This window comes from Rhinichthys klamathensis, unplaced genomic scaffold, assembly GCF_029890125.1.
Source record: "Rhinichthys klamathensis goyatoka isolate OS25496 unplaced genomic scaffold, OSU_Roscu_1.1 h1tg000439l_1, whole genome shotgun sequence".
In the NCBI taxonomy this organism is placed as follows: domain Eukaryota; kingdom Metazoa; phylum Chordata; class Actinopteri; order Cypriniformes; family Leuciscidae; genus Rhinichthys; species Rhinichthys klamathensis.
This window is the reverse complement of record NW_026606935.1, coordinates 1-27,500: the sequence shown is the minus strand read 5'-3', so window position 1 is coordinate 27,500 and position 27,500 is coordinate 1. Positions and strand designations below refer to the sequence as shown.

Here is a 27,500-nt window from a genome sequence, read left to right as displayed (position 1 = left end):
TATGAGGACAATTTAGTCTTTCTTGACTCACCAAATGTTAAAACATATATGAAAATATGTAAATGAACCTTTTAAAAAACGTAGCTAGTATATACTAAGCAATATTCAGTAAGTAGTAAGCAAGTATTCCATTGGGAACACAGCCATAGACATGGCACCAGATAGCCCCGCCCCCTTCAGTGCTCAGGTAACGATTGGTTACGGTTCTGTATAACATCAGCCAATGGAAAAGTGCAATTATGTTGAGGAAATGTATTGTGTTCACAACTTAAATATCATGGTTTTGGTTTTGTAAGCAAAGGCAAATGAACAGCACACATTTTAAGAGCCGTTTTCATGCTTTCACCAACTCTTTAAAAGCATGAAGTATGTGTACGAAAACGCAACAGTATTATTTTCTCTTTTACAGTACATTGAACTCTTACAAAACCATAAACCAGCGATGAAAGCTAAAAAAAACATGCTTTTATCAAACATTTAGATATACACTTACTTCAGAACACTAACAGCAACAATCTTTTTTCAGTTTTCTTTTTTGCACCACGAACACAGATACATAGAAAAGTTCTATCCACATTTCTGCTCAAAACTAGAACTTTTGAAATGACAAGAAAGCTTGCACGAGCCTAAGATCAGGAATATACTTCACGCTAGTATGTAAACGCAAATATTTGACCAACGTTTTGCAAGCTCTGATTACTCCCACAAATTAAAGGGATAGTTCACCCGAAAATGAAAATGATCCCGTGATTTACTCACCCTCAAGCCTAGGTGTATATGACTTTCTTCTTTCAGTCGAACACAAACAGAGTTACAGTAAAAGATATCCTGGCTCTTCCAAGCTTTATAACGGGAGTGAGTAGAGCCTGAGATTTTGAAGCCCAAAAAAGCGCATCCATCCATCATAAAAGTAATCCATATGGCTCCAGGGGGTTAATAAAGCCTTCTGAAGCGATGCGTTTGTGCAAGAAAAATATCCATATTTATAACTATATAAACTATAATCACTGGCTTCCGGTAACGGCCGTACGCGAGTCGAGTTCCGGCGGAAGAGTGAACCTTTAAAGGGATACTCCACTTTTTTTGGAAATAGGCTCATTTTACAACTCCCCCAGAGTTAAACTGTTGAGTTTTACCGTTTTTGAATCCATTCAGCCGATCTCCAGTTCTGGCGGTACCACTTTTAGCATAGCTTAGCATACATCATTGAAGTGGACAAGACCATTAGCATTTCTAAAAAAAAAATGACCAAAGAGTTTCGATATTTTTCCTATTTAAAACTTGACTCTTCTGTAGTTACATCGTGCACTAAGACCGACGGAAAATGTAAAGTTGCGATTTTCTAGGCTGATATGGCTAGGAACTATACTCTCATTCCTGCGTAATAACGGCAGTAAAGTTTCTTGATTATTACGGAATGAGAGTATAGTTCCTAGCCATATCAGCCTAGAAAATCGCGACTTTACATTTTCCGTCGGTCTTAGTGCACGATGTAACTACAGAAGAGTCAAGTTTTAAATAGGAAAAATATCGAAACTCTTTGGTCATTTTTTTTTTTAGAAATGCTAATGGTCTTGTCCACTTCAATGATGTATGCTAAGCTATGCTAAAAGTGGTACCGCCAGAACTGGAGATCGGCTGAATGGATTCAAAAACGGTAAAACTCCACAGTTTAACTCTGGGGGAGTTGTAAAAGGAGCCTATTTCCAAAAAAAGTGGAGTATCCCTTTAAGATTCGTTCATCATTTACACGTCATTCCAAACGTGCATGACTTTCTTCTGCAGAACACAAAAGAAGATATTGTGAAGTTGGAATCCAAGCAACATTGGACCTCATTGAAAAAAAATATATTTTTCAAAATGTCTTGTCCTCCACAGAAGAGTGAGAGTCAAACAGGTTTGGAATGACATGAAGGTGAGTAAATCCAAGCAAAATGTACATTTTTGGGTGAACTATCCCTTTAAGTTCTCGTTCTGGAGGTAACGCAACTCAAGGTGGCGCTGGAATAACTTATTTTGCATTAAAAACAATGGGTCTCCTTCACTAAACGTGTGTACGCACAAATATGTTGTTTTTTAAAACGTTTTTCTGTACTAAAATCCGAAATTCACAAGAAAATTAACAACTGAAACTACATGTACGCAACAATCCCATACTCTTGAGTGGCCTTATAGTTGTGTTACGATTACATTTCATACGTAGAATTGTCCTCTTAAATATATTTCATCATATAGAACGAAAAAGTTGCAAGGTTTCTCTGTATAACAACGCAGATATGAGGATCTTATTGCACAAACTGTCTTTAGAAAGCGTCGTATGGTTGCTGAGAGTGACGAAAGGCTGTAAAAGAAAATGTTGTACGGAAAGCCCTTATAGGGAGATGTTTGGGCGTGTTTTATGCAAATGACTCACACAAAGGCCTTGTTTAAATTACGCCTGATATTAAGATTACGATTTGGTCAATCGGATCACAAGTGGGCGACATTTTGAGCTTGTCCACTTTCGACCACTTCCAGAGTTAGTCGAAAACCAATTCGACCGGATTGCTTTCGTAGTGTAAACGCTCATGTTGTCGAATGCGTTAGAACAGCCGAAAAATACCAGCTACTCTCCGTCTACGCATCTAACACATAAACATTATGGGAAGTGCGCTAGTCAGACGGGATTTAAACTTTGTCGGATTTAAACTAGAGACCCAAGTTTGGTTTGAAGATGAAAAACATACCAAGCACAATGTTCTCTCACCATTCCTGATTGATTTCTAAAAGAGACGGATTAAAACACCAGGTGTAAACAGCAATGCGTCCCACTCGTCTACTTGTGATCCGATCCACCAAAACTCATCTTAACACCAGGGGTAAACAGGGCCATAGTCGCTCATCTACACTCTAAAAACTGCTGGGTTGTTTCAACCCAACTTTGGGGCAAATATGGGCAAACCCAGCCGCTGGATTACATTTTTAAAAAACATTTTTAACCCAACGTTTGGGTTTGTCCATATTTGACCCAAAATTGGGTTAAAACAACCCAGCATTTTTTAGAGTGTAGAATACTCCAAATTCATTAACATTACAATGAGGTTGAGCTCAAATTGATGCGTGTATGCACATGTGTTGAATTAGGCATACAAAAACGAAATAATCCATGCAAATATTAGTGAATGAGACCCACTGTGTTTTTGAAATCTAGAAGCGTTTGCGTTTGCGTACTTACGTAGAGAATGTTTCAAACCTAACGCTTATCGTACACTCTGATTTTGCAGTTTAAATCGTTTTTTTTTGTCCTTTGCAAAGTTCAGTAAAAATACGTATTTTTGGATCCCCCCCCCAAACGTCAAACAGGAAATTTGTCAGAATGAAACATCGAAGGCTGCTTTTATACTCTTGCCGCTTTCTTAATCTAAACCGGAGTGGGTTCGGGGAAAGCGTCCAGTAAAGTAGGTCCTTTTGTGTTGTCCACTAGCGAAACGTCGGGCAGATTGCGAGACATCTCCTTTGGCTGTTCAGCTACGTAACAGTTCCCGTTGGCGTTGTAGCCTGTATCCTGCGTATTGTTGTTCAGATAGTTTTGGAATTCCATCTGGTTCAGCTCTCCTGATTGGCTGACGAAGGTCCCTTTGGATTGGACGCTTTTATCCGGCTCTGGGGCGCAACAGCCAATCACGGCCAAGTGGTGATTGGCGTATGGCTGCTCGGGCTGCTGGGAGAAGTCTGTGTATTGGTCAGCGGTCACATTGAAGGGACCCTGAGACATGACCCTACTGGAGTCATTGACTCTGTCTTGATAGGAGGCGGTGTCCCCTATGTAGGGCTCGTTAGATTGGTTGGCAGAGGCTAAAAGTACGGATGGACTAGCGTTTTCCATCGGGTAGTACTCCGCGGTGGAGTTGATGAAGTAGGAGTTGCCGTTTGTTTGGTTGTCCGACGCGACCGTATTCTCGGAGTAACACATCACGGAAGTGGGCGGAGCCACCTCGCTACTGGCCAATCCCGCGTCAAACTCCTCCGTCTTGTCTTCGTCCTCGTCGTCGTCTTCCTCCTCAGAGTCGCTATTGGCCAAGCTCTGTGTGCTGGAGTCAGACAGACTGCACAGACTGCTGCTCTCATCCTCGTCATCTTCGTTCTCCTCATCTTCATCATCTTCTTCGTCCTCCTCTTCGTCCTCCTCGTCTTCCTCCTCCTCCTCCTCCTCCTCGTCTTCCAAGGCCTCGTCTATGTCGTCGCCAGCCTGCAGATGCATGATGGTGGTCTGCGGGACTGTCTCCGGGATCGCGTATTCCAGTGAATGCTGGCCCGTCGCCATCGGGCTGCAGTGACCGTTTGGGTCGTTGTGGAATCCGTTGCCGACCGTCGAGACGGATCCGGGATTCTGCTGCTGCTCACGACTCTTCTCCAGCTCCAGCTTCATGATGGTGTGCAGAAAGTGAGTCCGCACTCGGATGGGGTTAAACTCGATCCTGCCGGCTGCGTTGCTGCAGCCCTCTTTTGTGCAGCCACACGGGAATGACATACGGTCCACCTGTGGACATCCAAGAACACTTGAGCACAGGCCAGTTTAGGATGGTTTGAATTACACACAGCAGGAATGATCTAAATAAAGCTCCTCTCTCTTCTGAAGACTCAATGTACCGCATAAAATGTAACCAGCTGAATCTATGTCCGCTGTCTAACATCTTAATCAGTTTTAACAGGGCGTACCTCCATTAAACTTTAGACATCTTAATCATTTTTGCTTGTTAGTCTGCTATGCTAGATTTCTTTCATAGGCTTTGCTTTACTACAGTATAGGGAAGGAGGACCCTCTTAAAGGGGTATTTAAATCAAAACCTGATGTGGTTCTAACAACTGAATGAGTCTCATGAACATGTTGGGGTCATAGTTCACTTTAAAATAAAAAAATAAATTAAAAAAGCCTGATGAAGCCTATTTTAATGACAATTAAAGGTTGTTTTGCATTATTTTGATGACAATTAAGCACGTTTTACCTCTTCTGTGAAAAGTATTATTATTAATTATTACCTTAATCAATACCTTAAATTATATTAATGATCAATTTGTCAAATAAATCAAATAAAAAGTATTCATATTAAAATGTATCATTTTAAAAATGTAAAAAAGATTACAAAATAAAAATAAATCATAATATTTTAATAGTTATGAGTAAATATAAAAATGATATAATTTAGAATATTTACATTGCAAAATGTTTATACATCATGGTCGTATTTGTCTTTAAACTAATTAAACAAAACGTCGTATTGCAAAATAGATATACTGTAAAAAATTAATAGTACATTAATGAGAATCTAATTAGAATCATCACTGAAAATCAAAAGTAAAATGTATGCATTATTACAGTAATGAAAATAATGTCACAATGCAAAAAAATCTTAATGGTTTAAAGAAATGAATTTATTTAAAAATGATAATAATGCTTTTTGAATGTTAATAGTACACATAAACATTATATAATATTTACATTGTAAAATGTAATTTTTTTCATAAAATGTAATTTTTTTCATAAAATAGATTGCATTTCCTTAAATCAATAGACATCCTTTATTTAATTAATCATTTTTATTGTGTGAGATTTTTGTTTGATTAACTTGAAATATTAATTTATTCGGAAGCACTTTATTTTACACTACTCTTTCCCATGTACATACTATGTACTTATTATAGTAATAGCAATAACTGGGTAATAATAACTAGGTACTAACCTTGAACCTAGCCCTAAACCAAACCTTAACCCATGTAGTTACCTTATATTAACCAGTACTTTCCTAGGTAAATACACGCAAGTGCACGTATACAGTAAAATAAAGTGCAACCATTTATTCAATTATTAATTATCATATAAATCATTAATTAACTAGAACTAGAATTCCTCAGCGGTGATAACATGTGTTTAACACGTGTATGTGTGTGTTTGCTCATCATACCTGACACTTGATGCCGGCGAGGCTGCATGTACAGGTCTCGGGGTCACAGAAGAGTCTGCAGTCACAGCCACAGTCTTCCCTGGACACCCTGATGGCTCGAAGCTCGTGTTTCTCCTCCACGTCCAGCTTCTTCACGCCGGATGAGCGCAGAAGAGTGCGTCGCTTCTTAGTGGTCAGAGGCTGAAGGAAGAAGTATTCGTCCACCTCTGTGTTATCAATGTCCAGGTCATCGTCAGAGATGTCGTCCAGCGTGAGAGCGTTGGCCTCGTCGGACTCCACCGCGCCGTTCTTCGTCAACTGAGGAGCATGCAAAAGGTCAAATTTCATGAAGACGTTCATTCACACAGCAATTTATCCAAGAGCAAACGTATGTTTTCTTTTTGCGTACCCGCAGCCGGATGGAGTTGAGTTTTTCCTCTTTTAAGTGGTCTCGGAGCATGTCTCTGTGGATCCTCTCCTGCTCCATGGCGAACTCTCCCAGTGTGTACTGGCGCACGCAGCTGTGCCTGCTGGACATGCCCAGTGTACTGCCACCCTGACTGGGCACGCTGGTGAATCCCTGCCGCCGGCTGAAGTAATACACCGTCACCTTCTCAAAGTGCACCCTCCTCGTCCTCATCCGCTTCTCTCGCTTCAGTATCGAGGATGCTAAAATTACAGTTTGGTTATTCAATTTGAAAGACACTAATATGCATCTTTCATGTGACAGCACTAGGATATAGGGCTGAGTGATGGATTAAATATTTACAATATTTGATTTTGTCGACGATATCAAATTTCCAATATTTTCAGAATTTCACAATGATTTATTTATATTAAATGTACAGTATGCATTTGGCAGATGCTTTTATCCAAAGCGACTTGCATTCAAGGTATACATTATTAGGTCATGCATGACCTGGGAAATTTGCCAAACATACACATGTAACATGCTAGAAACATAATAATCACTGCAATAATGATCCGATCACAGAATCTTAAGCATTTGCCTAATTAAATCCAAACGGCACCTTTTTTTTTTTGTCTGGGCAGTGTATATTCAGTATATAGCGGCTTTGATTTAAACCTAACTAAAGACCTGTCCATTCAAATTAATTTATTTAAAGTTATTCTGATTTAACAGTTAACTTGCATTGTCTTGGCACTTTCAGTGTTAGGGAAAGTTACTTTTAAAAGTAATGCATTACAAAATTGCTTGACTCCCTAAAAAGTAACTAACCGCATTACTTGTTTACTTTTAATGGAAAGTAATGCGTCACGTTACTTTTTTGTTACTTTTTCTCACCTGGCCTGGGCTTGCTTGTTTTTTTTTTTAATAATGAAATTTTTGGCAAATCTAAAAGCCCTTTCACACTAAAAGTGAAATGAATAAGCCTCAGGCTGAAGGAAATGCAAATTAAACAGACTAAACAGACACACGCTTGAGGAGGCCATTATAAGTCCACAAGTCTGCAAGTGCACATGAAGGGTGCCATTTGGGACAGGGCCAACGCCTCTGCACTTACTCCCGATTTCTCTCAACATGGGGACAGGAGAGCTGTCAGTCAATAAATGGAAAAACAAAGTAACTTTCGTTACTTATTTGAAAAAGTAACTGATATTTTGTTGTGAATTTAAAAGTAATGCATTGCTTTAATAGTTACTTGAAAAAAGTAATCTGATTACTTATCTCATGTTACTTGTAATCCATTACCGCCAACACTGCTTGTTTTAAAATTTTAATAAAAAAAAAAAAAGGATAAATATGAGTGCATAAGAATGCACAAGATGGTTTAGCTGATCTCTCTGCCTGGCCCAGCTGAAAAAATTTAAATAACAATTTAAATATATTTTAATATATATTTTACATCTACTTCATTCCTGTGATCAAAGCTGAATTTTCAGCATAATTACTCCAGTCTCCAGTGTCACATGATCCTTCAGAAATCATTCTAATATGCTGATTTGCTGCTCAAGAAAAATTTCGGATTATTATCAACGTTGAAAACAGTTGTGCTGCTTCATACTGTATCTTTGATAGAAGTTTCAAAAGAACAGCATTTTTTAATGGAAATTATTTTTTACATTATAAAATGTATTTACTATCACTTTTAGAAGTATATATTTATGAAAAGTTTGTAAAGGAGTATATCACAGCTGTATTGGTAAGAAATTCTCCTCTGCTCCTCTAGTGGTCCCACAGTCCTCTGGCTCCTATTGTTGGGCCATTTATAGGGGGATGGTAAATATAGCCTGTATAAATATCCCCAGTTTTGGCCTCCACAAGAGTGGAGTTTCCCTGATACTCTCTCCCACAGCTCCCTTCATGTCTGACACAAACAGGACAAATAAGAACCATCTGCTGCTGCCGGTCCCCCGCCCAGAAACACCAGCAGAATACATTACACACACACATGAATGTGTGCACTGCGCTTAACCTAGTCTGACTCAGGAACTCCAGCAGAACTAAGCAAACTGAGCTTTCTGAGTGCAGGGGCGAAGCGTTGAAGAAGAATTAGGCAGAGGCTGATGGGTTGAGAAAATGACTTGAAAAACAATTTCAATTTGACATAAAAGTCCTAAAACAAGTCTTTTTTCTTCAGACTTGCTATGGATAGGTGACTCTCAAAAACAAACAAACGTACACTTCCAGGTTATATTTAACCCTTAAACTTAAATAATAACTTTAATTATAACTTTAAACTTTAATAAAATATATTGTGCATAAAGAAATTCCTGTTTTAGAGACATTTTGACATTTTTCTGACAAGTAAGTATACTCAATTTTCCACCCAAATTCTCATCTCTGTAACACTGAATGTTTAACTTTTGAATTTTCTTTGTAATTCTCGTTATTCTCAATAGGGATTCTCATTTTTGTAATTGTAATTTTGCAAAAAAAAAAAAAAAAAAGTCCTAAAACAGGCTACAGTTTCTATTAAAAATATAATTGTTTACACCTGGTCTTTTAAATTAGCTGTGAAATTCAAATGTGACCCGGACAAGTTTTTGCCAGGTTTTGTGAGATTCACTTAAAAACACAATGGTGTTTTGGACATGTACTGTATGGTAGTACCATGATATTCTTTCAAGTACACTATACCGTTCAATTGTTTTGTGTAAGATTTTTATTATTTTATTCTGCAAGGATGCATTTAATTGATCAAAAGCGACAGTAACAACATTTATAATGTTATACAATATTTTAAATGCTGTTATTTTAAACTTTCTATTATTCAAAAAATCCTGAAAAAGAATATATAACAGTTTCCACACAAATTATTAAGCAAACTGGTTTCAACATTGATAATAATCAATCTTGAAATGTTTCTTGAGCAGCAAATCATCATATTAGAGTGATTTCTGAAGGATCATGTGACACTGAATACTGGAGTAATGATGCTGAAAATTCAGCTTTGATTACAGGAATACATTACATTTTAAAATATATTTACATAGAAAACAAGTTATTTTAAATTGTAATAATATTTCACAATATTACTGTTTTTACTGTATTTTTGAGCCTGGTGTTGGTGAGCAAAAGGAACTTCTTTTAAAATATTGTAATATCTAACCGACCCCAAGCATTTGAAAAGTAGTTTACATTGCCGTATCATGTGCATACCAAGGTAAATGAATATGGTAATCATTTTAGTACCATGTGTATTATCCGTTCATGCCACCAAAGGGTTTGCATCAAACAGACACTGGCTTTTCATCATGTTTCCTTTGCTGAAAATAGTTCCAGGAATCCAGCTCAGCAGGTTGATTTGAACATCAGTAATTTACGATTATGAGCTACATTTCACATCTTAATGTAGACGTAACCTCTCTCTGAAGCTGTGCTGAAAGAGCAACGCTTTCTAAAGGAGGAAGACGTCCTCTGGGACTCGCTGCACTGTGGGTCATCCGCAGACATCTGGTGCACATAAACTTGTAATTATTTTTAATGACGGAATCAAAGTGGAGGAGCATCACAAAACAAAACAGAGCTCGAATTTAATAACAGGGGCAAAAAGCTGAAGAGCAGGAATGATTGACAAAACTGGCTTCTTAAAACAACTCAGAACAGCTCAGTTTATTGGGCCTTAATTAAAGGTACAATATGTAAGAATTTTGCAATAAAATAAATATCCAAAAATCACTTGCACAGTGTGATGTATTTCCTGCAGTTGTGTACTTACAATATCCCAAAAGTCTCCAAAGATTTTTTATTTCGGAGAAATTTCAATTTTAAATAAGTGGCCGACCCGGAAAAAATGTCGCCTGTCAATGACGCATAGCCATGACGTAACCATGGCGACAGACGTGGACAACTGCGTAGTGCGTAACGTTTAGCGCCATGCAGTTCTTGTTTCTTTCAAACATAGACCATGGCAAGCAGACTTTGGGACAAACAAGGAGAACTAAAATGAGGATCAATATCAGCGTGGCGTTTTTGAGATGCCGAGAGCTAGCGTCCGCGACTAACTTGGAGTTGACAGAGCTTCACGAGTCACGACTTGACAGGTTTATTAGACAGGTGAGCAAATGTACATAAAACAAATCAATGTTATATAACGTTCGCTCAACATGATAAAATGTTAGAATATGGTCAGTATGTTATTCTAATGTTGATCTAGCTTACTGCTAGTTTCGTATAGCAAACGAACTAACACGTAGTATAACATTATAACTTTCAACACACATTTAAATGCCGTTTAGTGTGATAGTGTAACGTTAGACCAAGTGAAGCAGCGCTGCGTTACCTCACAAGTTTAATTCGTCTAATAAACTGACCTGTGTGAGTAATCCAGCACTTACGGGTAGTTCGGTAGAATTAAATGTCCTTATTCATTTATATCCGCGGGACTCGCGTGTGATATCTGTCTCTTTAGCAATCGCGACCTGCTTCATACCACTGTAATGTTAAAGAACATGAATGTTTGCACTCATCCATAAACATTATTAGATCCATCAGCTTGACAGCAAGTCCCATCATTCAGCTCATCACTGCGTCATCAACCTACGCCTTTGTTATTGTTGGAAACTGCGCCCTCTTGTGGCGAAAAAATCGCACATATTGTGCCTTTAATCCATATATATTTGAGATATTTTATACTTTATGGCTTATTGTTTGTTTTACAAAAAAGTTACCTCGTCTGACTCAGGAAATTCAGAAGAACTGATGCAGGGCACTTTACTGCGAACAATGGTTCCCATTCAGTTAGTCACGTTCGACGTTACGTTGAACTGACGTCATGGGGTCTCTCCTGGAAGCCAAATCACCTCCAAGTGGCAACAAAACGAGCCAATGGACATTAGCCAGTGAGATTTGCATGCTGGGTCACATCTACCCATATACACCTATGGGGTTTAAATATGTTCGGCATTACTCAATTTATTCATTTTATTTGCTTCAGAGCCAAGCCGTTGTGAATAGCGATCACTCATTCCAGTCACTCCAGTGAAGTGGATTCTCGTGCAGAGAAACAGCAATTTTAATTGTTAAAAAGAGCTTATTTCTGAGGAGATCTCTCCTGCCGGTGTGAGGGCGCACACAGTGGTGATTCGCATCCTAAAAAGGGCTGTGCACAGATAAGTGGAGCATTTCACCCCTCTGTGCTTTGGCGCGTAAGAGCAGATTTCCTAAAAGAGCAAGCACGCCTCTTCATGTTAGATCATTAGCCTCTCCGTCCGTGCATTCCTGGATGCAGTCGTTTCCTGTACTCATCTGACGGACACAATCGCTGTCTTACATGCCTAGCATGCTGAGACGGCATTCATGGGTGGTTCATGTTCTCACATGGCAACATGACCAAGTCGGCACGTGAGTCATGACTCTCCTTTCTCGTAAAGGCTTGAGTCCCTTTTGTTGTTGCCCAGCCGCCGCTTGTGTGTAAAAGCACAGCCGCGGGTCTGCTCAACACTTTGGGAGACTGAGGGTTACAGCGAGAGCTTTCCGGCGGGAAAACCCCCCGCGGACTGGATGATTGGTTTCGGGAATCGGAGCGCGACGCGAAGATCACCCTGCCCCAACCCTGTGCCTTTCTTCCTGGAAGTGCATGAAGAGCTTTGGTAGTATGGAGGTACATTAGTGCACATTCAAAGTTTTTCCTCTCTCACTACCCTCAACTGTGGGGCGGTCAGGGGGTTCCCCAGGTGGAATTTGCAATTGAGATGCATTTATGGCTGCAAAGTGTCGCCACCTGGAGCTCTGGCACAGCGCCGCTGGACAGACTGTCTCCGCCTTGGATACAATGGCCATCCTGCATACCAAAGTGCTCAATGCACAAGGGTAGTTCTGAGCCGGGGTTGATGCAGGACATGTGCACAGTGACTGACCTCGCCGACGGAAATCCCGGCGTGGGCCTTCTGTGTCCACCTTGGTGGTCCGGGAACGCCATCTCTTGTTAAACCTTGCAGAGATGCGAGATGGCCATTGCCCTCTAACTGAGAGATACAAGCGTTCCCCACTTGGTGAATCCTGAGTCGAGTTCATCCAGCATCCTTTCGGCAGAGGGACACGCTTCCCCAGTGTTAACAACACTGGTCATGGCTGGAAAACAATGGGAATTGAGATCCGAAGCACTCTTCCCCGTGAAATGTCACGATAAAGAACAGCAGCTACGACCGTCCACACGGTAAGTCCTGTCCCTTCCATCCAATTTTTTAAGGAGGACTTCGCCTCAGGCTTACTTGGGGAGCTGGGTAGGTTACGACATCGTGAGAGTAGTTGCCAAAATAGCACGCAGCAGCTTGCCAGCATCTGCATCTCCAACACTCGTAACACAGTTCAGTGGCTATGGCGCTTTCCATAGGGACCCCATGACGTCAGTCCAACGTAACGTTGAACTGACTGACTGAATGGGAACGTCTAGGTTTCTAATGTAAACCCTGTTCACTAAAGGAGGGAACAGAGATGTTACATCCCCCCTGCAACAGCCTTGAACCACTGCTGAATAGCCGCCGGGATCCCGGTCTCAGCTCCTCAGCAAAACATGAATGAAGTGAGTAATGGCGGTCATATTTATACCCTTATGTCCGTATGTACGGGTAGGTGTGACCCGGCATGCAAATCTCACTGGCTAATGTCCATTGGCTCGTTTTGTTACCACTTAGAGGTGATTGGGCTCCCAGGCGAGACCTCATGACGTCAGTCCGACGTTTCTCAGTGTTGAAAAATAATTAGTTGTGTGTGATTGGTCGAAAAAAATTACTTGAAAAGCAATTTAAATTTTACATGAGAGTTTAAATGCATCTTTCTAGAAATGATGACTGATGCTTTTCAGGTGAACTGCTCTTGAATGTCTTATTATAAAGTTAAATGCCGACTCATGTGGTTCAGCTTCTTAATGGTTAGCGGCATTGGGCCAGATGTTTTACGTTTATTGCGATGATGGATATTTTCTCAAGCCCCCTTCAGACAGCACGATGACGATCGATATCAAATCTCAGTGATGAATGTTCCTTTCAAAGGACCATTTTCTATTTTCTGCTACCAATTTCGAGCTAGCATTTTCCCTGGGGACATTCTCTTGGAAACTGCATTTCCCATCTTCCTTCTCGTATACCCACAATTCAGTGCTTTAATGGAATGAGACAATGTTTTGTGCCAGTTGTCATTAATTTTAAAGGAACAATTCACCTAAAAATTAAACAAAATAGTCATATGGAGTCATTTTTATGATACTTTTATGCTTATTTTTCATTTTTTTATGTGGTCACTATGAAATGATGTGATTTTTCAAAATGTTTCCGTCTGTGGTCCACTGAAAAAGAACTAAGAGTACAGTTTTGGAACGACATGAAGGTGAACGGGAAAAAAAGAATTACTAGCCCTAATAACTAACTAGGCCTTTTTGTAGTTTTATGGCCTGGCAACCTTTCTCTTTTTAAAACTAGGCTACTTTTCTCTCATTCTTTTGAATATTAAATCAGTAATAATGTTATGATCATTTGTCAGCTTACTGTCACTACAAATTTACTATCAATTTCAGAGTAAAAATTGTTTCAAAGGAAATCCTACAGCAATGTTTTGCTCATTGTCTCACCTGTCCGCTGCAGCATGTGTGTTGATGATGAGGATGATGCTGCTGCTGATGAAGAATGTGTGAAGTGCGAGGCCGATGGGTTGACGCTGTCGCTGCTGTCTCCGCTCTCAGTGCTCGATATCTCCTCCTCCTCCGACTCCCTCAGGGAAGAGCAGGGCGACGCTCCCTCCACCTCCTCAAACTTTCTCTTCAGAATCCCACTCATGGCTGCCGTCAGGCTGCACGAGACAAGAGAGAGTTCCTCAAGTAAAAATCACATTTATTTTCTCCATTGGAAAATGGATGTTTAACATTTGAATGATATATTGAGATATTTTAGTGATAACTGCATTTTAATGATGCATGCTACTGGAGGAGCAACAATTCAGTGTGATTTCAACTACACTTCAAGAAAAAGAGGCACTGATTAAATCGCTGTTACCATGTCAATGTAAATGACTGTCCACTCCCATAAACCATTGCAAATTCTCCCCAAATTCCCCTATTTTTATCTATATTATATATACATCAGTGCTGTCAAATTGATGAATCGTGATAAATTGAACTTACATATATATATATATTTTTAATATGTTTGTGTATATATATACATTCACCTAAAGGATTATTAGGAACACCATACTAATACTGTGTTTGACCCCCTTTCGCCTTCAGAACTGCCTTAATTCTACGTGGCATTGATTCAACAAGGTGCTGAAAGCATTCTTTAGAAATGTTGGCCCATATTGATAGGATAGCATCTTGCAGTTGATGGAGATTTGTGGGATGCACATCCAGGGCACAAAGCTCCCGTTCCACCACATCCCAAAGATGCTCTATTGGGTTGAGATCTGGGGACTGTGGGGGCCATTTTAGTACAGTGAACTCATTGCCATGTTCAAGAAACTAATTTGAAATGATTCGAGCTTTGTGACATGCATTATCCTGCTGGAAGTAGCCATCAGAGGATGGGTACATGGTGGCCATAAAGGGATGGACATGGTCAGAAAGAATGCTCAGGTAGGCCGTGGCATTTAAACGATGCCCAATTGGCACTAAGGGGCCTAAAGTGTGCCAAGAAAACATGAAAACATCCCCCACACCATTACACCACCACCACCAGCCTGCACAGTGGTAACAAGGCATGATGGATCCATGTTCTCATTCTGTTTACACCAAATTCTGACTCTAACATCTGAATGTCTCAACAGAAATCAAGACTCATCAGACCAGGCAACATTTTTCCAGTCTTCAACTGTCCAATTTTGGTGAGATCTTGCAAATTGTAGCCTCTTTTTCCTATTTGTAGTGGAGATGAGTGGTACCCGGTGGGGTCTTCTGCTGTTGTAGCCCATCCGCCTCAAGGTTGTGCGTGTTGTGGCTTCACAAATGCTTTGCTGCATACCTCGGTTGTAACGAGTGGTTATTTCAGTCAAAGTTGCTCTTCTATCAGCTTGAATCAGTCGGCCCATTCTCCTCTGACCTCTAGCATCAACAAGGCATTTTCGCCCACAGGACTGCCGCATACTGGATGTTTTTCCCTTTTCACACCATTCTTTGTAAACCCTAGAAATGGTTGTGCGTGAAAATCCCAGTAACTGAGCAGATTGTGAAATACTCAGACCGGCCCGTCTGGCACCAACAACCATGCCTTGCTCAAAATTGCTTAAATCACCTTTCTTTCCCATTCTGACATTCAGTTTGGAGTTCAGGAGATTGTCTTGACCAGGACCACACCCCTAAATGCATTGAAGCAACTGCCATGTGATTGGTTGATTAGATAATTGCATTAATGAGAAATTGAACAGGCGTTCGTGTTCCTAATAATCCTTTAGGTGAGTGTATATATATATATATGGGGATGATTAGGAGGACATGATGGAGAGAGGCCACTGAAATTTGGCCAGGATGCCGTGGTTACACCCCTCTTTCGAAAGACATCCTGAGATCTTTTGTGACCACAGAGAGTCAGGGCCTCGGTTTAACGTCTCATCCGAAGGACGGTGCTCTTTGACAGTATAGTGTCCCCGTCACTATACTGGGGCGTTAGGACCCATACAGGCCACAGGGTGAGCGCCCCCTACTGACCTCACTAACACCTCTTCCAGCAGCAACCTGATCTTCTCAGGAGTCTCCCATCCAGGTACTGACCAGGCTCAACCCTGCTTAGCTTCAGTGGGGGTACAGGGTGATATGGCTGCTGGCGCTATATATATATATATATATATATATATATATATATATATATATATATATATATATAATTACACTTACTATATTATTTTAACTATGCATTTAACAGAATATTTTATCCAAAGCAAAATCACTGGATATGCATGTATTATTTTAGTTTAATGAATGGCATAAGTAATATTGTATCATCATTTCTGACTCAATTCCATCATTCACTATATGCTTCACAGGATAAGCATTCCCTCATGAAAGACTTTTTCCTATTTTCAAACACTTTTTTTTTTTTTTTTTGCTTTAAACAAAACTTATAAACTTTCAAATGTAATTCGTCTCAAAACCCAGGCCACTGGAAAAGTGGTCAGCTGCTGTTGCTCTATAAAGCTTCCATTTGCTCTGATCCTCAAAGCACTCAATTAGTGATAAGCGGTAGAACACACATCCTCCTCTCCTCCTCGCTGCCATTGATCACCAGGCCTCACAGGACCACAGATGGAAAAAATACTAATTGAATTCTACCTCAACCTTCCAGGAAGTCACTTTTGTCTGTGTTTGATAGAGTGTCTTCAGGAAAGAAAACAAACTGGAAACTTGAGATGAGTTTTTTTGAGAATTGCACTCATAAACTAGCTTCAGGAATTTATTAATCATAGTACAAGGACGCAGCATGACTGAAAATGAAAAGAAATGAGACTCAAAGGCTCAATGCGGCTTGGAAAGACATGTTCGGTAGACGGCTGTAAAAAAAAAGTTGGATCTTCAGATTTTTTTTTTTTTAGTTTTTTTTTTTTACAAAAATCACTCCTTTTTAAAATGAAGTGAAGTACCCAAGAGAAACTGAATCATTCCACTTAAAATGAGCCTGAAGGATGTTTATGGTTGCCAAGCGACATGATGCATAAATATAGAATGTGCGTCACATGTGTGTGTTTAGATGTGATCTTGTGAAACACAATAGCAAACATGTAGCAATGCCGGGGGAACCAACCCCAACATGGTGGGGTGATGGTGATGGTGATGGTGAGTTTTGCACAGGTACGGCAAGTACCAGTTTCACTTTCTCCAGAAAATGTACTGTAGATTTCTGCTCTTGCCTGTAATAAACCTGTTCTTGTTTAACCTGTTGGATTGGACAGATTTCACACAGATTTCCTAAACCTGCAGTAGCAGCAGCTGCACATCCTGACAGTATCTTTTCCCTCTCGTCTTCTGCTTATTTCTGCAGCTACAATTGAGCCAGAAATGAGAAGAGTGAAACACATACGCACACACACACACACGCAGAAGAGAGAGGACGACTGGCTGGCAGCCTCATTACTGAAGGAGGGAGTGTGTTGTTTCACACTGCAAGTCTCACAGAGCCATCGTGTGTGTCTGAAGCCCCAGCAGAGCGGCTGATGAACTGGGATTTTAGAGGTACAGGAACACTAAAATCTGGGGTGTGTTTTATGCCCTTCCTTCGCTAACTTCCCATCCGTTCGCTCGAATGTATGTCATTGCTTATGTTGCACGAGATGTGTTTAAATGTGATGTGTTTAAATGAAAAGCTGATTTATTATGTACAATTTTTTTCCTTATAAATTTGTTTTGTTCACCATAGGCCTGTATGCTTGGGTTGTTGGAGAAAATATAAAAAATTACACAAATACAAATGATAGTACAATAACTTATAACAGTCAAAATGTCATGGGTAAATGTCAAAATAACTCCAATATCATATACTAAAGTTGTGTTTCTGAAAGTCTCTAATGCTAATATTGTGAAATATTATTACAATTTTAACTAACTCTGTTCTATTTGAATATATTTTGAAATGTAATATATTCCTGTGATCAAAGCTGAATTTTCAGCATCATTACTCCAGTCTTCAGTGTCACATGATCCTTCAGAAATCATTCTAATATGCTGATCTGCTGCTCAAGAAAACAAAAAATCTTATTATTATCAATGTTGTGTGTTTGATACCAACTGTTATAATCAAACAGTTGTGCTGCTTAATATTTTCATGAAAAAATAAAAAAATATTTATTTTATGATTAGAAAGTTCAAAAGAACAGCATTTATTTGACATAGAAATCTTTTGTAACATTAAAAACGGCTTTTTATTGGCATTATGGAACCTTTTCAATGCAAAAAAATACTCAGAATGGCTGTGAAACCCCACTTTTGGAACCTTTGGTTTTAAGAAGGACTTTTCACACTTGAAATAGTTAACCCCGGGTTATTCTAAACCCCGGGTAAACGTAATTTAAATCAAGATTACCCAGGATTCCAAGTGTGAAATGGGGTTAAAAGCGGTGTTTAGAAGGACAACAACCCAGGGTTAGGCACAGTGTGAGACCATCTATATCAAATTTTACATCATAAAGCAATTGTGCTGTATTTCTAATCCAGTACTGAATAGAAAACCCAATAAAATTCCTTTGGGTTCAGAAAGGGTCGCAATCTTGGATGACACCGGAACGCTGTTCCAGCTCGTTCCGGCCCAGTTTAACCCCTGGGCAAGACCAGCCTCGGCCCGCGGGCTCCATGGGTCTCAGCTGAGGCCTATTGTTCCTCTCTCTGTGTGTGTGTGTGTGTGTGTGGGGAAGACAGCAGCTGGAGAGCCTCCAAACCACAGCAGCGCTGCGGAATGTGTCTCCCTCCCTTAAGGACAGAACACGGCTCTGTTCTCCACAGACCAACTCTGAACCTCTGGAGCAACAGAATCCTCTGAAAACTCAGTATGTACTACAAGGCTACATGCTAGGTTACCTTTAATGCCTGCTACAGACTGTGCGATTTCGGCAATCCTATAAGATCATTAAAAATCACACTGTAACATGGATCTTATAAACTTGGGTCCGACTTGTATGTAGGGCAGACTGTACGATGATGACACCCATTGAGCGTAGGCTACGACTCAAGTTAGTATAGAAGAATGAAACGTCATCAGCATCGGCTAGTGGTAAACAAATAGAGCAAGATGAAACGCTCTTTGGCATTTGAGGTTTTAATATGCGCTGAAAAAAAAGAGGAACCGAAAGAGGAGAAAATGGACGTGGTCATGGCTAGGGAAAAGAGGCCAACTTGGCATGTCAATTTGGTAAATGGAGCTTGAGGAAAGTAGTTTTAAGTTTTAGCGCCATGTCGCGTTGATCAATACACCATTTCATGTTGCATTTTAATTGGCTAGTCAGTAGATGTAGGTCATAGTAGCAAACACACAATGAGACGATCATGCTAACTGCTAAATTTCTGACACTATCTTTGGTTGCAAGACCGTCTTTGTAAGACCACCGTTTAGGAGCCGCAACCACAGAAATCCCCACGATTGGTCATCTTTTGTCTGGGACAGCCCCAAATCATACAATATGCATAAAGCAGCATCTCAGTAGTCGTCTTCAAACTATTTGATTCTGATAGGCAATGTTCCCACCAGGGTTATTATTAAATTAACAAAATTATAAACAAATGTGTTAGTTGAAATACAATAAGTGTAAAAAAAAAAAATATATATATATATAAAAAGGAAAACATCTTTTTAAAAACATCTTTTTTTTATTTATTTTAACTTGATGTACTAAAATATCTAAAACTGAAATAAAATTATTATAATATATAAATAATAAACTTTTTTTAAAATGACAAAAACACTCAACAAAATTACTAAAAAACGTAAACTGAAAATGTAAAAATAAAAACATTTCAAAACATTAATAAAACAATAACAGTATCTCAATGATACTAAAACAACACTGGTTCCCTTCCCACACTTTTTGACCAATCAATTATCATGACCTTTTCATGACCTTTCTAGTCATTTGTGATGGCTGGATAAGAATTGTAAAGAAATCATCTGGACTGATGTCCATTTGTATAACAGGTACCGATTTTGAATGAATTTAAGTTATTTATTATTGCACATGTGAAATGCATGTGTGACTAATGCTCAACTAAACCAATGTATTAAACTTTACTGCATAATTCGTCACACATCATTTGTGAAACAGACATGATCCGTTACTCAGTTCCACTATTAGGCCCTGTCCGACGCCCCTGAAAAGGTGTGTAATTACTTTTTTTTTAAGCGGACCACACTTTGGTCCACTTAGCGTTCACATTGGCATTTTTACACTGAATCTAAAGGCACAGGGCACAATGTTCACATTGGTCGGCTTTTATAATGTATATTTTGTGACGAAACTTACCGAACATCCAAAACAATGCTGTGTTCTGGGCTAAATGCGCTTGTTGTATGCGTGTAATCTATGATGGTATTTTGACCAGCTGAGAACTTGTGAAGAGCTTATGAAATGTGTAAAGGAGTCAAAAATACAGCGACAGGAATCCCTCCGTCACACACACAAACCAAGATCTGCAGTGAGGAGACGCGGTTCTGATGCCTGAACTGAACTGTGATGAGCAACATCGAGACAATGACGAGAAAGAAGCATTCTGTCCTGTTTAGGGTCTCATCCTATGACATCATGTCCTGTTTTTGGTTCGTTTACATGTCTTTGGTCTGTGTTGCGTTCATATGTCAAACCGCATCAGAGTCCGTTTGGAAGCTGAGCGAGACCCATCTTTTCAGGGTTCGGATGGCCGCGTTCACACAATGAACCGCACTAACAGAGCAATCGCACCAGGGTTTGTTTCAATCCAACCAAACGTGCCAAGTGTGAACACACTCTTAGTCAATCAGATTTAGCATTTTTGTCTGGTGGGCGATTAAATAGCGGGTTGCACGTGCATTCATTGAGATGTATAAGATTGCTAACTGTTATTTTTCTCCAGGTATTACAGATTTTCCCTGCTTTCAAGATCTGGATCGTATCGAAAGCACCAAAAAAATCCCTTGATCTAAGCCCCGGATCTGTTTGAATCCCGCTGTTTCCCGCAGCGGTCCGGCCAGATGCAAGAGGCTCGCAATAATTGGAAATGGCTTCTCTAGTTTTGGAGACACAATGTAAGTCAATTTTCTCGTAATCATCATAATTAGTTCCCCTTGTTGAAAATCCATTCGCATTCTCCATCCTCAGCGGATGCCGCGCTGCTCTGCAATACCCCAAAACGGTTACCATGGAGATGCTAATACACTTGCACAAATAGTGAATTTCACATTTGAGAGTCGTTCTGTTTTTTGTTTTTTTCATTTCATCTACAGCACACACACACACACACACTCAAGATCTGAAAATAAACGCTCATGCAACGCCTCCTCCGTAATCAGAGGGAACTCATTGATGAAATAACTGTGAAACTGTGAAGAAAATCATTCGGGTCTGCACTTTCGCTGCAAAATTTCATCATGTTATTATTCTGTTTTCTTGCAGAAGATGCTACTTGCAGCTTTCAAACGGTGGATGTTGAAGATCCTGCGACTACAGGGAGAGGAGAAACTTTTCCCATTTCTTGACACAATGAATGGGCATGACATCTCCAGCTAACCCGAGGTAACAGGAGCTGACTCTGTCTGTACTAGAGATACGGACTCTAACACACACAGCTAGTTATTTCTCCTCTACTACATCTCTAGCTCTGCCTCTCTCTCTCCCTTTGTCTTCTCTTGCTGTAGTTTTCCACAGAACCCTTGCAGTATGTTACAAGTGAAAATCCTGCAGCAAAAAAAACAGAAGACACAAAACAGCCACTCCCCGGACGAGCTCTGTTCAACACGGACACACACATGTACAAATATACATGTACTTTAGCATTGCCAATGCAGCACTGACAACCTATAGAGATCAATACTTCTTGGCAGCGGAGGCTGAGCGCTATGAGGAGCCCTATAGAGGGCTGGGCAGCACGACCACAATCTTATATCACCATTTTTAATATAAGTTTTACATCAGGCTAACTGTATATCACAATAGTTATTTTTGCTGCTCACTCATTGGAAAATTGGTTTTATTATATATTAATACTGAAATACATTTCAGGATTTCTACCTATTTCAGGATTTTATAAAAGTTTATATATTAATACAATGATACATATTTTGAGAAAAATGATATTAAGCATATTTAATTAATCTATAAAAAAGGTAATATGTATTTTTGGTAAAATATATTTTGGGATAATCTACATTAAATTAATCTATAAAAAAAGGGTTTTATATAGGCTATTAATACAATCATGTGGTCATACATATTTTGGGATCATTTATCTTGTATATATTTAATTAGTGCTTCGAAATGTTTATATATTAATACAATAATACATATTTTGAGAGAATCTATATTTAGTATATTTATTTAATCTATATAAAAGGTGATATATTTTTGGTAAAACATATTTTGGGATAATCTATATTTAATTAATCTATAAAAAGGGTTTTATATATTTACATACTTGGTGATGTATATTTTGGGGTAATTTATATTTAATATATTTAATTAATACATAAAACGTATATATGTTAATACATTAATAGATATTTTGGGAAGTCTATATTTGGTATATATATTTAATCTATAAAAAAGGTAATATATTTTTGGTAAAACATCTTTTGGAATAATCTATATTTAATTAATCTATACAAAAATATTGGTATATTCATACAATTATGTGGTAGCTAACACCTATTGTGCAATAATATATATTTAATTAATCCATAACAAATTTATATATTAATACAATCATGTGGTAATACATATTTTTGGGAAGATTTATATTTCATATAATGAATTAATTAATCAATCTAAAAAAAGGTTTATATATTATATAAAAAAGTATTATATATATATATATATATATATATATATATATATGGTAAATTTGTGATAAATATAAAATATATAAATATGTGTGTGAGTGTTTCAATATTTTTTATTATATAAATTTGATAAAAAAAGTTCTGAGGTACACCTGTGAAACGCATCAATCGATTTTTATATTAATGCAGCGAGTTGCAATGTTGCTTAGCAACTGTAAACAGTTAACTTGACAACAAGTTCATCATCTCGACTAGTCTGGGACACAAATCTACCTGGCTATTAATGCAAAATCTCTACCAGTTGACACATTTCTACGGCGACTCAGCCAGCGCTTCCCCCGACACACTGCAGGTCAGGCGAGCGCTCGCGGAAGCTGACCTCAGATTTCCCATCAGGCCAGGCGTGACACATCAGAACAGAAACAGGGCACGAGTCATGCTTTCGCTTCGAAATGCACCAACCTGCGTCCACCGGCGTGTTACTCTCCTCCCTCTCCCCACGACACTTCTCTCAGAGGAGCCTTTCAGAGCCAGATGAGATGTGCTGAAAGATGGCCCTCCATTTCACTCGAACGACAGAGGAGACCGGGGCGAGAGAGGTAAAGCAGAGGTGCACTCCCGGTCTCCACTGCTGTCTAAAACAGACCGAAGACTCGCTCTCATTCGCTCCAAACACACAAAGACTCATTAGCTGAGGACTGGAGACTGTGCACAGCGACGCCTGCCTGCCTGAGAGATCACATGGGTGGAAGAGAGAGAGAGAGAGAGAGAGAGAGAGAGAGAGAGAGAGAGAGAGAGAGAGAGAGAGAGAGAGAGAGAGAGAGAGAGAGAGAGAGAGAGAGAGAGAGAGAGAGAGAGAGAGAGAGAGAGAGAGAGAGAGAGAGAGAGAGAGAGAGAGAGAGAGAGAGAGAGAGAGAGAGAGAGAGAGAGCGAGCGAGCGAGCTGTGCCTGTGTGTTCCTGCTGTCTGCAGATATTTTTACCATCATGAGAGGGAGGGAGAGAGGGAAAACAGACAGCGGAGAGACAGTCGATAGCCGGCACAGCACCATAATCTGTAGAGGTGAGCGAGGGCACCCACAAATGAGCCAGAAACAGTAATAGAAACAGTCAAACGCACACGCTTGGGCTCACTGGGATTTGTGCTAATGAACTTGTGCTGCACTTGTGCTTCATAAATACTCCGTTCAAGGCGGGTGTTGAGACTCACAAGCAATCTCACATACAAACACACTAAACGTTACAGCTGGATGGTAACCAAATGTGATTTTAAAATGTTTATAAATGATGTTTAAAATGATGTAAAGCTGTATTTTCAGCATCATTAATACTCCAGTCTTCAGTGTCACATGATCCTTCAGAACAAATCATTCTAATATGCTGATTTGCTGCTCAAGAAACATTTCGTATTATTATCAATGTTGAAAAAAGTTGTGCTGCTTCATATATTTGTGGAAACCTGTGGCTTTGAATGTGTTCACTTTAGAATAGGAACTATCTGTTAGAATAATTAAATCAGATGAAGTATGTTTTAATTGATTTACTGGATTATCCACAAACAGGGATCGCCACGTGATTAATATTTAAACTATTTCCCATAGAATTTCAGACAAAAAACATCATCTATGATGTTGTGAGATATAATTATGAGTATAATAACTCATGGAGTCGTATACGATTTTGCTCATTAAATTAAACAATATAAGCACAAAGTCTAATATTCATGGAATGAAAAAAGAAAAAGAAAAAAATGTCTAATATTCAAGGGATGATTTTACTGGTGATTTAAATTATGTAATATTGAGGATATCATGATGTTTTTTTTTAATTCAGCCATGAAGTTTTGACTAACTCTCTGAAACTTTCTTGTCCGATGACTTTAAAAAAATAATTTTAATAGCTTCTCTGATTTAAACGTCAGTAGCAAAAACAGTGTTAGAGCTGGTATGTTTGATTCATTTTTCTGTATCATTTCAATGAATCGATTCTCAACTCTGATTCAGTGATTCATTTGTGCCATCACAGAATGTTCACAGACATCCTTGTGTGGCATTTTACATATATATATATATATATATATATATATATATATATATATATATACTTTTTTTAGTAAACAATATATGCAACATTATTAATTTATACTAATAAATATTCATACTATTGATTTATTTACTTTTAATTATTCATTTATTTATATCGGTAGTCCATATTGATGAAAATAATTAAATATCATTCTTTCCTGTGCATACATTTATGCATACATTTTTTATTCAGCTATGAAGTTTTGACTAATTCTGTGAAACTTTCTTGTCTGATAACTTTTCAAAATGAATTTTAATAGCCTCTTTAACTTCAGTAGCAAAAACAGTTTAAGAGCGGGAATGTTTGATTCATTTATCTGAATCGGTTCAATGAATCGGTTCCCAACTCTGATTAAGTGATTCATTTGTTCACCAAAATCCTTGTGTGGCATTTTTCATATATTAAAATGTTTTTGTAAACATTATTAATTTATACGATTAAATATTCATATTATTTATTTACTTTTTATCATTTATTTACATCGGTCCGTATAAATGAAAAAGATTCAATATAATTCTTTCTTGTGTTCATTTATTGCAAAACAAGTATTTGTATTGTATTTTACAAATAATCTACTTGAGAACAATAGCTGTTTGGTTGAAGTTCTTCTGAATGAATAATTTTAGTTATCTCTGGAGATACATACATTTCTTGAACATCATCATCAAACATGGCAGTATAATCGATATAGCTGCATCACCCAGCCCTCCACGTGATCAGTAAATAAAGCAGATATTTGGATTAAGAGTGCACTTAAATTAGTCTTGAAAGCTCCTGGGAGTAGAGCATTAATGTCAACATTACAGTTCTTGCTTCAGGAAATCCTTCCACTCGATGGCACATAAACGGCACAGAAAAACAAACAGAGTGTGTGGTCTTCCAGCTATTAGAGCCCGAATAAATGCTGTGCCAAAACACTTTGATTATTGCTTGCAGCGTTGTGTGACGGCCACTGCAGTAAGAGCGGTGCGGGACGACTTGTCCTCTGCTCACCGAGGCGTTCGGACCTCCTGTAATTATGACAAAATCTCTGCTTATTAGACTCTCTCAACTAATAAGTAAAGTCCAGCAATTAAAAATGTGGCAACCAGTATGTAGCTATGTCAATATACCGCTCTGCAACCGAAAGGATAATTCCTTCTCTAATTATTCATTTTCAGCCCATCTAATTCCTGCCAATTATACTGTATCCCCTTTTGCTTAAAACAAGGATAGACCTATTCAACAAATCCTTCAAATAAAAAATATTTAAGCACTGATCGCTCGTTTTTAAAGTGCTTAATCCCACCCATAACAGATTTCATAGTGTGTTTTAAACCATTTATGAGAGTTTTAGTGGAAAGGCAGCTGGCTTCAGGAGGAAAATGCTTGTATGTGTGTTTTGGATTTAATAAAGGTTTAAATCGGAGCTCTGGCTGTGTTTCTGGACGCAGATGGATTTATCCTGGACCAGGTTTTCTTTTGGAAAACATCTTGAGGGACAGCATAGAGTCTCTATGTTATGGTCTGAATTGTGGAAAAGCAAACATTAAAAGCCTTTGTGACATGGGGAATTTTGCAGTATTACAGTAGCACACTATTGCTTCCTGCCTATCTACTGAAAATTACTCAATACGTTTCTTTCCATATAAAATGTTTATCCCGACTCGAATCTATGGCCTTGCGGGTCTGTGACCCATTAGAGAGCAGAACAGACAGTCATGAATGGCTCAGCACTTGATTTGACCAGAACAATCAAATTATTTCCTCTCGTTTCCTCTTTATCTTGGAATGCTGCCTATTGTATAACAGTCATATCTAATTTGCATTCCCTCTCTTTCTTATGGGATATCATACCAGGAGCTCCATTATGTAAAGATGCAAAACATATGACTGGCAGTCCACACACACACACACACACACACTCACACTGAGGCTCTGTTCCAAAACCTAGTGAGCTGCCTATGTGGGTTGCATTTTAAGTGCTTTTAACTTAAAAGTTGTTCTGAAAAGCATGATTATGTTGCATTTTAAGATATTTTCTTAAGCATGTGGGCTATCCACTGATCTCATGAAATGGCGTATGTATGACACGCCAATTCGTATTTCCATTTTTGGCGTGCTATCAACACGCATAATCGCTTTTCAGCGTGTTTATCGACGCCTTTGACTTAACGTTACATTACTGTATATAAATATATGACCTACCCAAACCCCGTCCCTAAACCTACCCGTCACTGGGGTTAATACTATTTATGAGTCTTTCCCTACCATCCTAGGAAAAAAAATATTGCTCCGCAGATGTAGATATGAATTTTGCTTCGTTTCGCTCGGACATTTAACGGCGTACACATACACGCGGAATCACTCGGACGTTTAACGGCGTAGACATACACGCAAAAGATGACGGTTCGTTTCGGCGTGGACATACACGCGGATAGCTCAAAATGCGTATAGATAACACGCCACTTGACTTGAAAGTGGCGTGTATGTTTACGCAAAGTCATGATGTCATGTTGGCTATCCTTTGTGCAGAAGTCAGTGAAGTCAGTAATGCATTTATCATTTAGTAATGCTAACTTAAAACTACATTCTATTGTCATACAGTATTTGTAAAA

The 27,500-nt window shown here is 38.8% G+C and overlaps 1 protein-coding gene across 1 annotated transcript; it reads right to left on the bottom strand.

The window, feature by feature from the left end:
* Positions 1-3,327: 3,327 nt before the first annotated feature.
* csrnp3 (cysteine-serine-rich nuclear protein 3) lies at positions 3,328-23,540 on the bottom strand. Its single transcript, XM_056236132.1, has 5 exons — positions 23,283-23,540; positions 13,955-14,161; positions 6,331-6,590; positions 5,943-6,239; positions 3,328-4,519 (listed from the first exon to the last, which is right to left on the bottom strand). The coding sequence occupies exons 2-5, from the start codon at positions 14,157-14,159 to the stop codon at positions 3,401-3,403; spliced, it is 1,881 nt and encodes a 626-aa protein (XP_056092107.1). The 5' UTR covers positions 14,160-14,161; positions 23,283-23,540; the 3' UTR covers positions 3,328-3,400.
* Positions 23,541-27,500: the final 3,960 nt, after the last annotated feature.

What these genes read in the sequence shown, in the direction of transcription:
- csrnp3 (XM_056236132.1), bottom strand. Translation starts at nt 14,159, where the DNA reads ATGAGTGGGATTCTGAAGAGAAAGTTTGAGGAGGTGGAGGGAGCGTCG. An exon ending in TCAACTCCATCCGGCTGCGG is followed by an intron (nt 6,240 to 6,330) that starts GTACGCAAAAAG and finishes CATGCTCCTCAG; the next exon opens with TTGACGAAGAACGGCGCGGT. An exon ending in TCGCCGGCATCAAGTGTCAG is followed by an intron (nt 4,520 to 5,942) that starts GTATGATGAGCA and finishes GGATGTCCACAG; the next exon opens with GTGGACCGTATGTCATTCCC.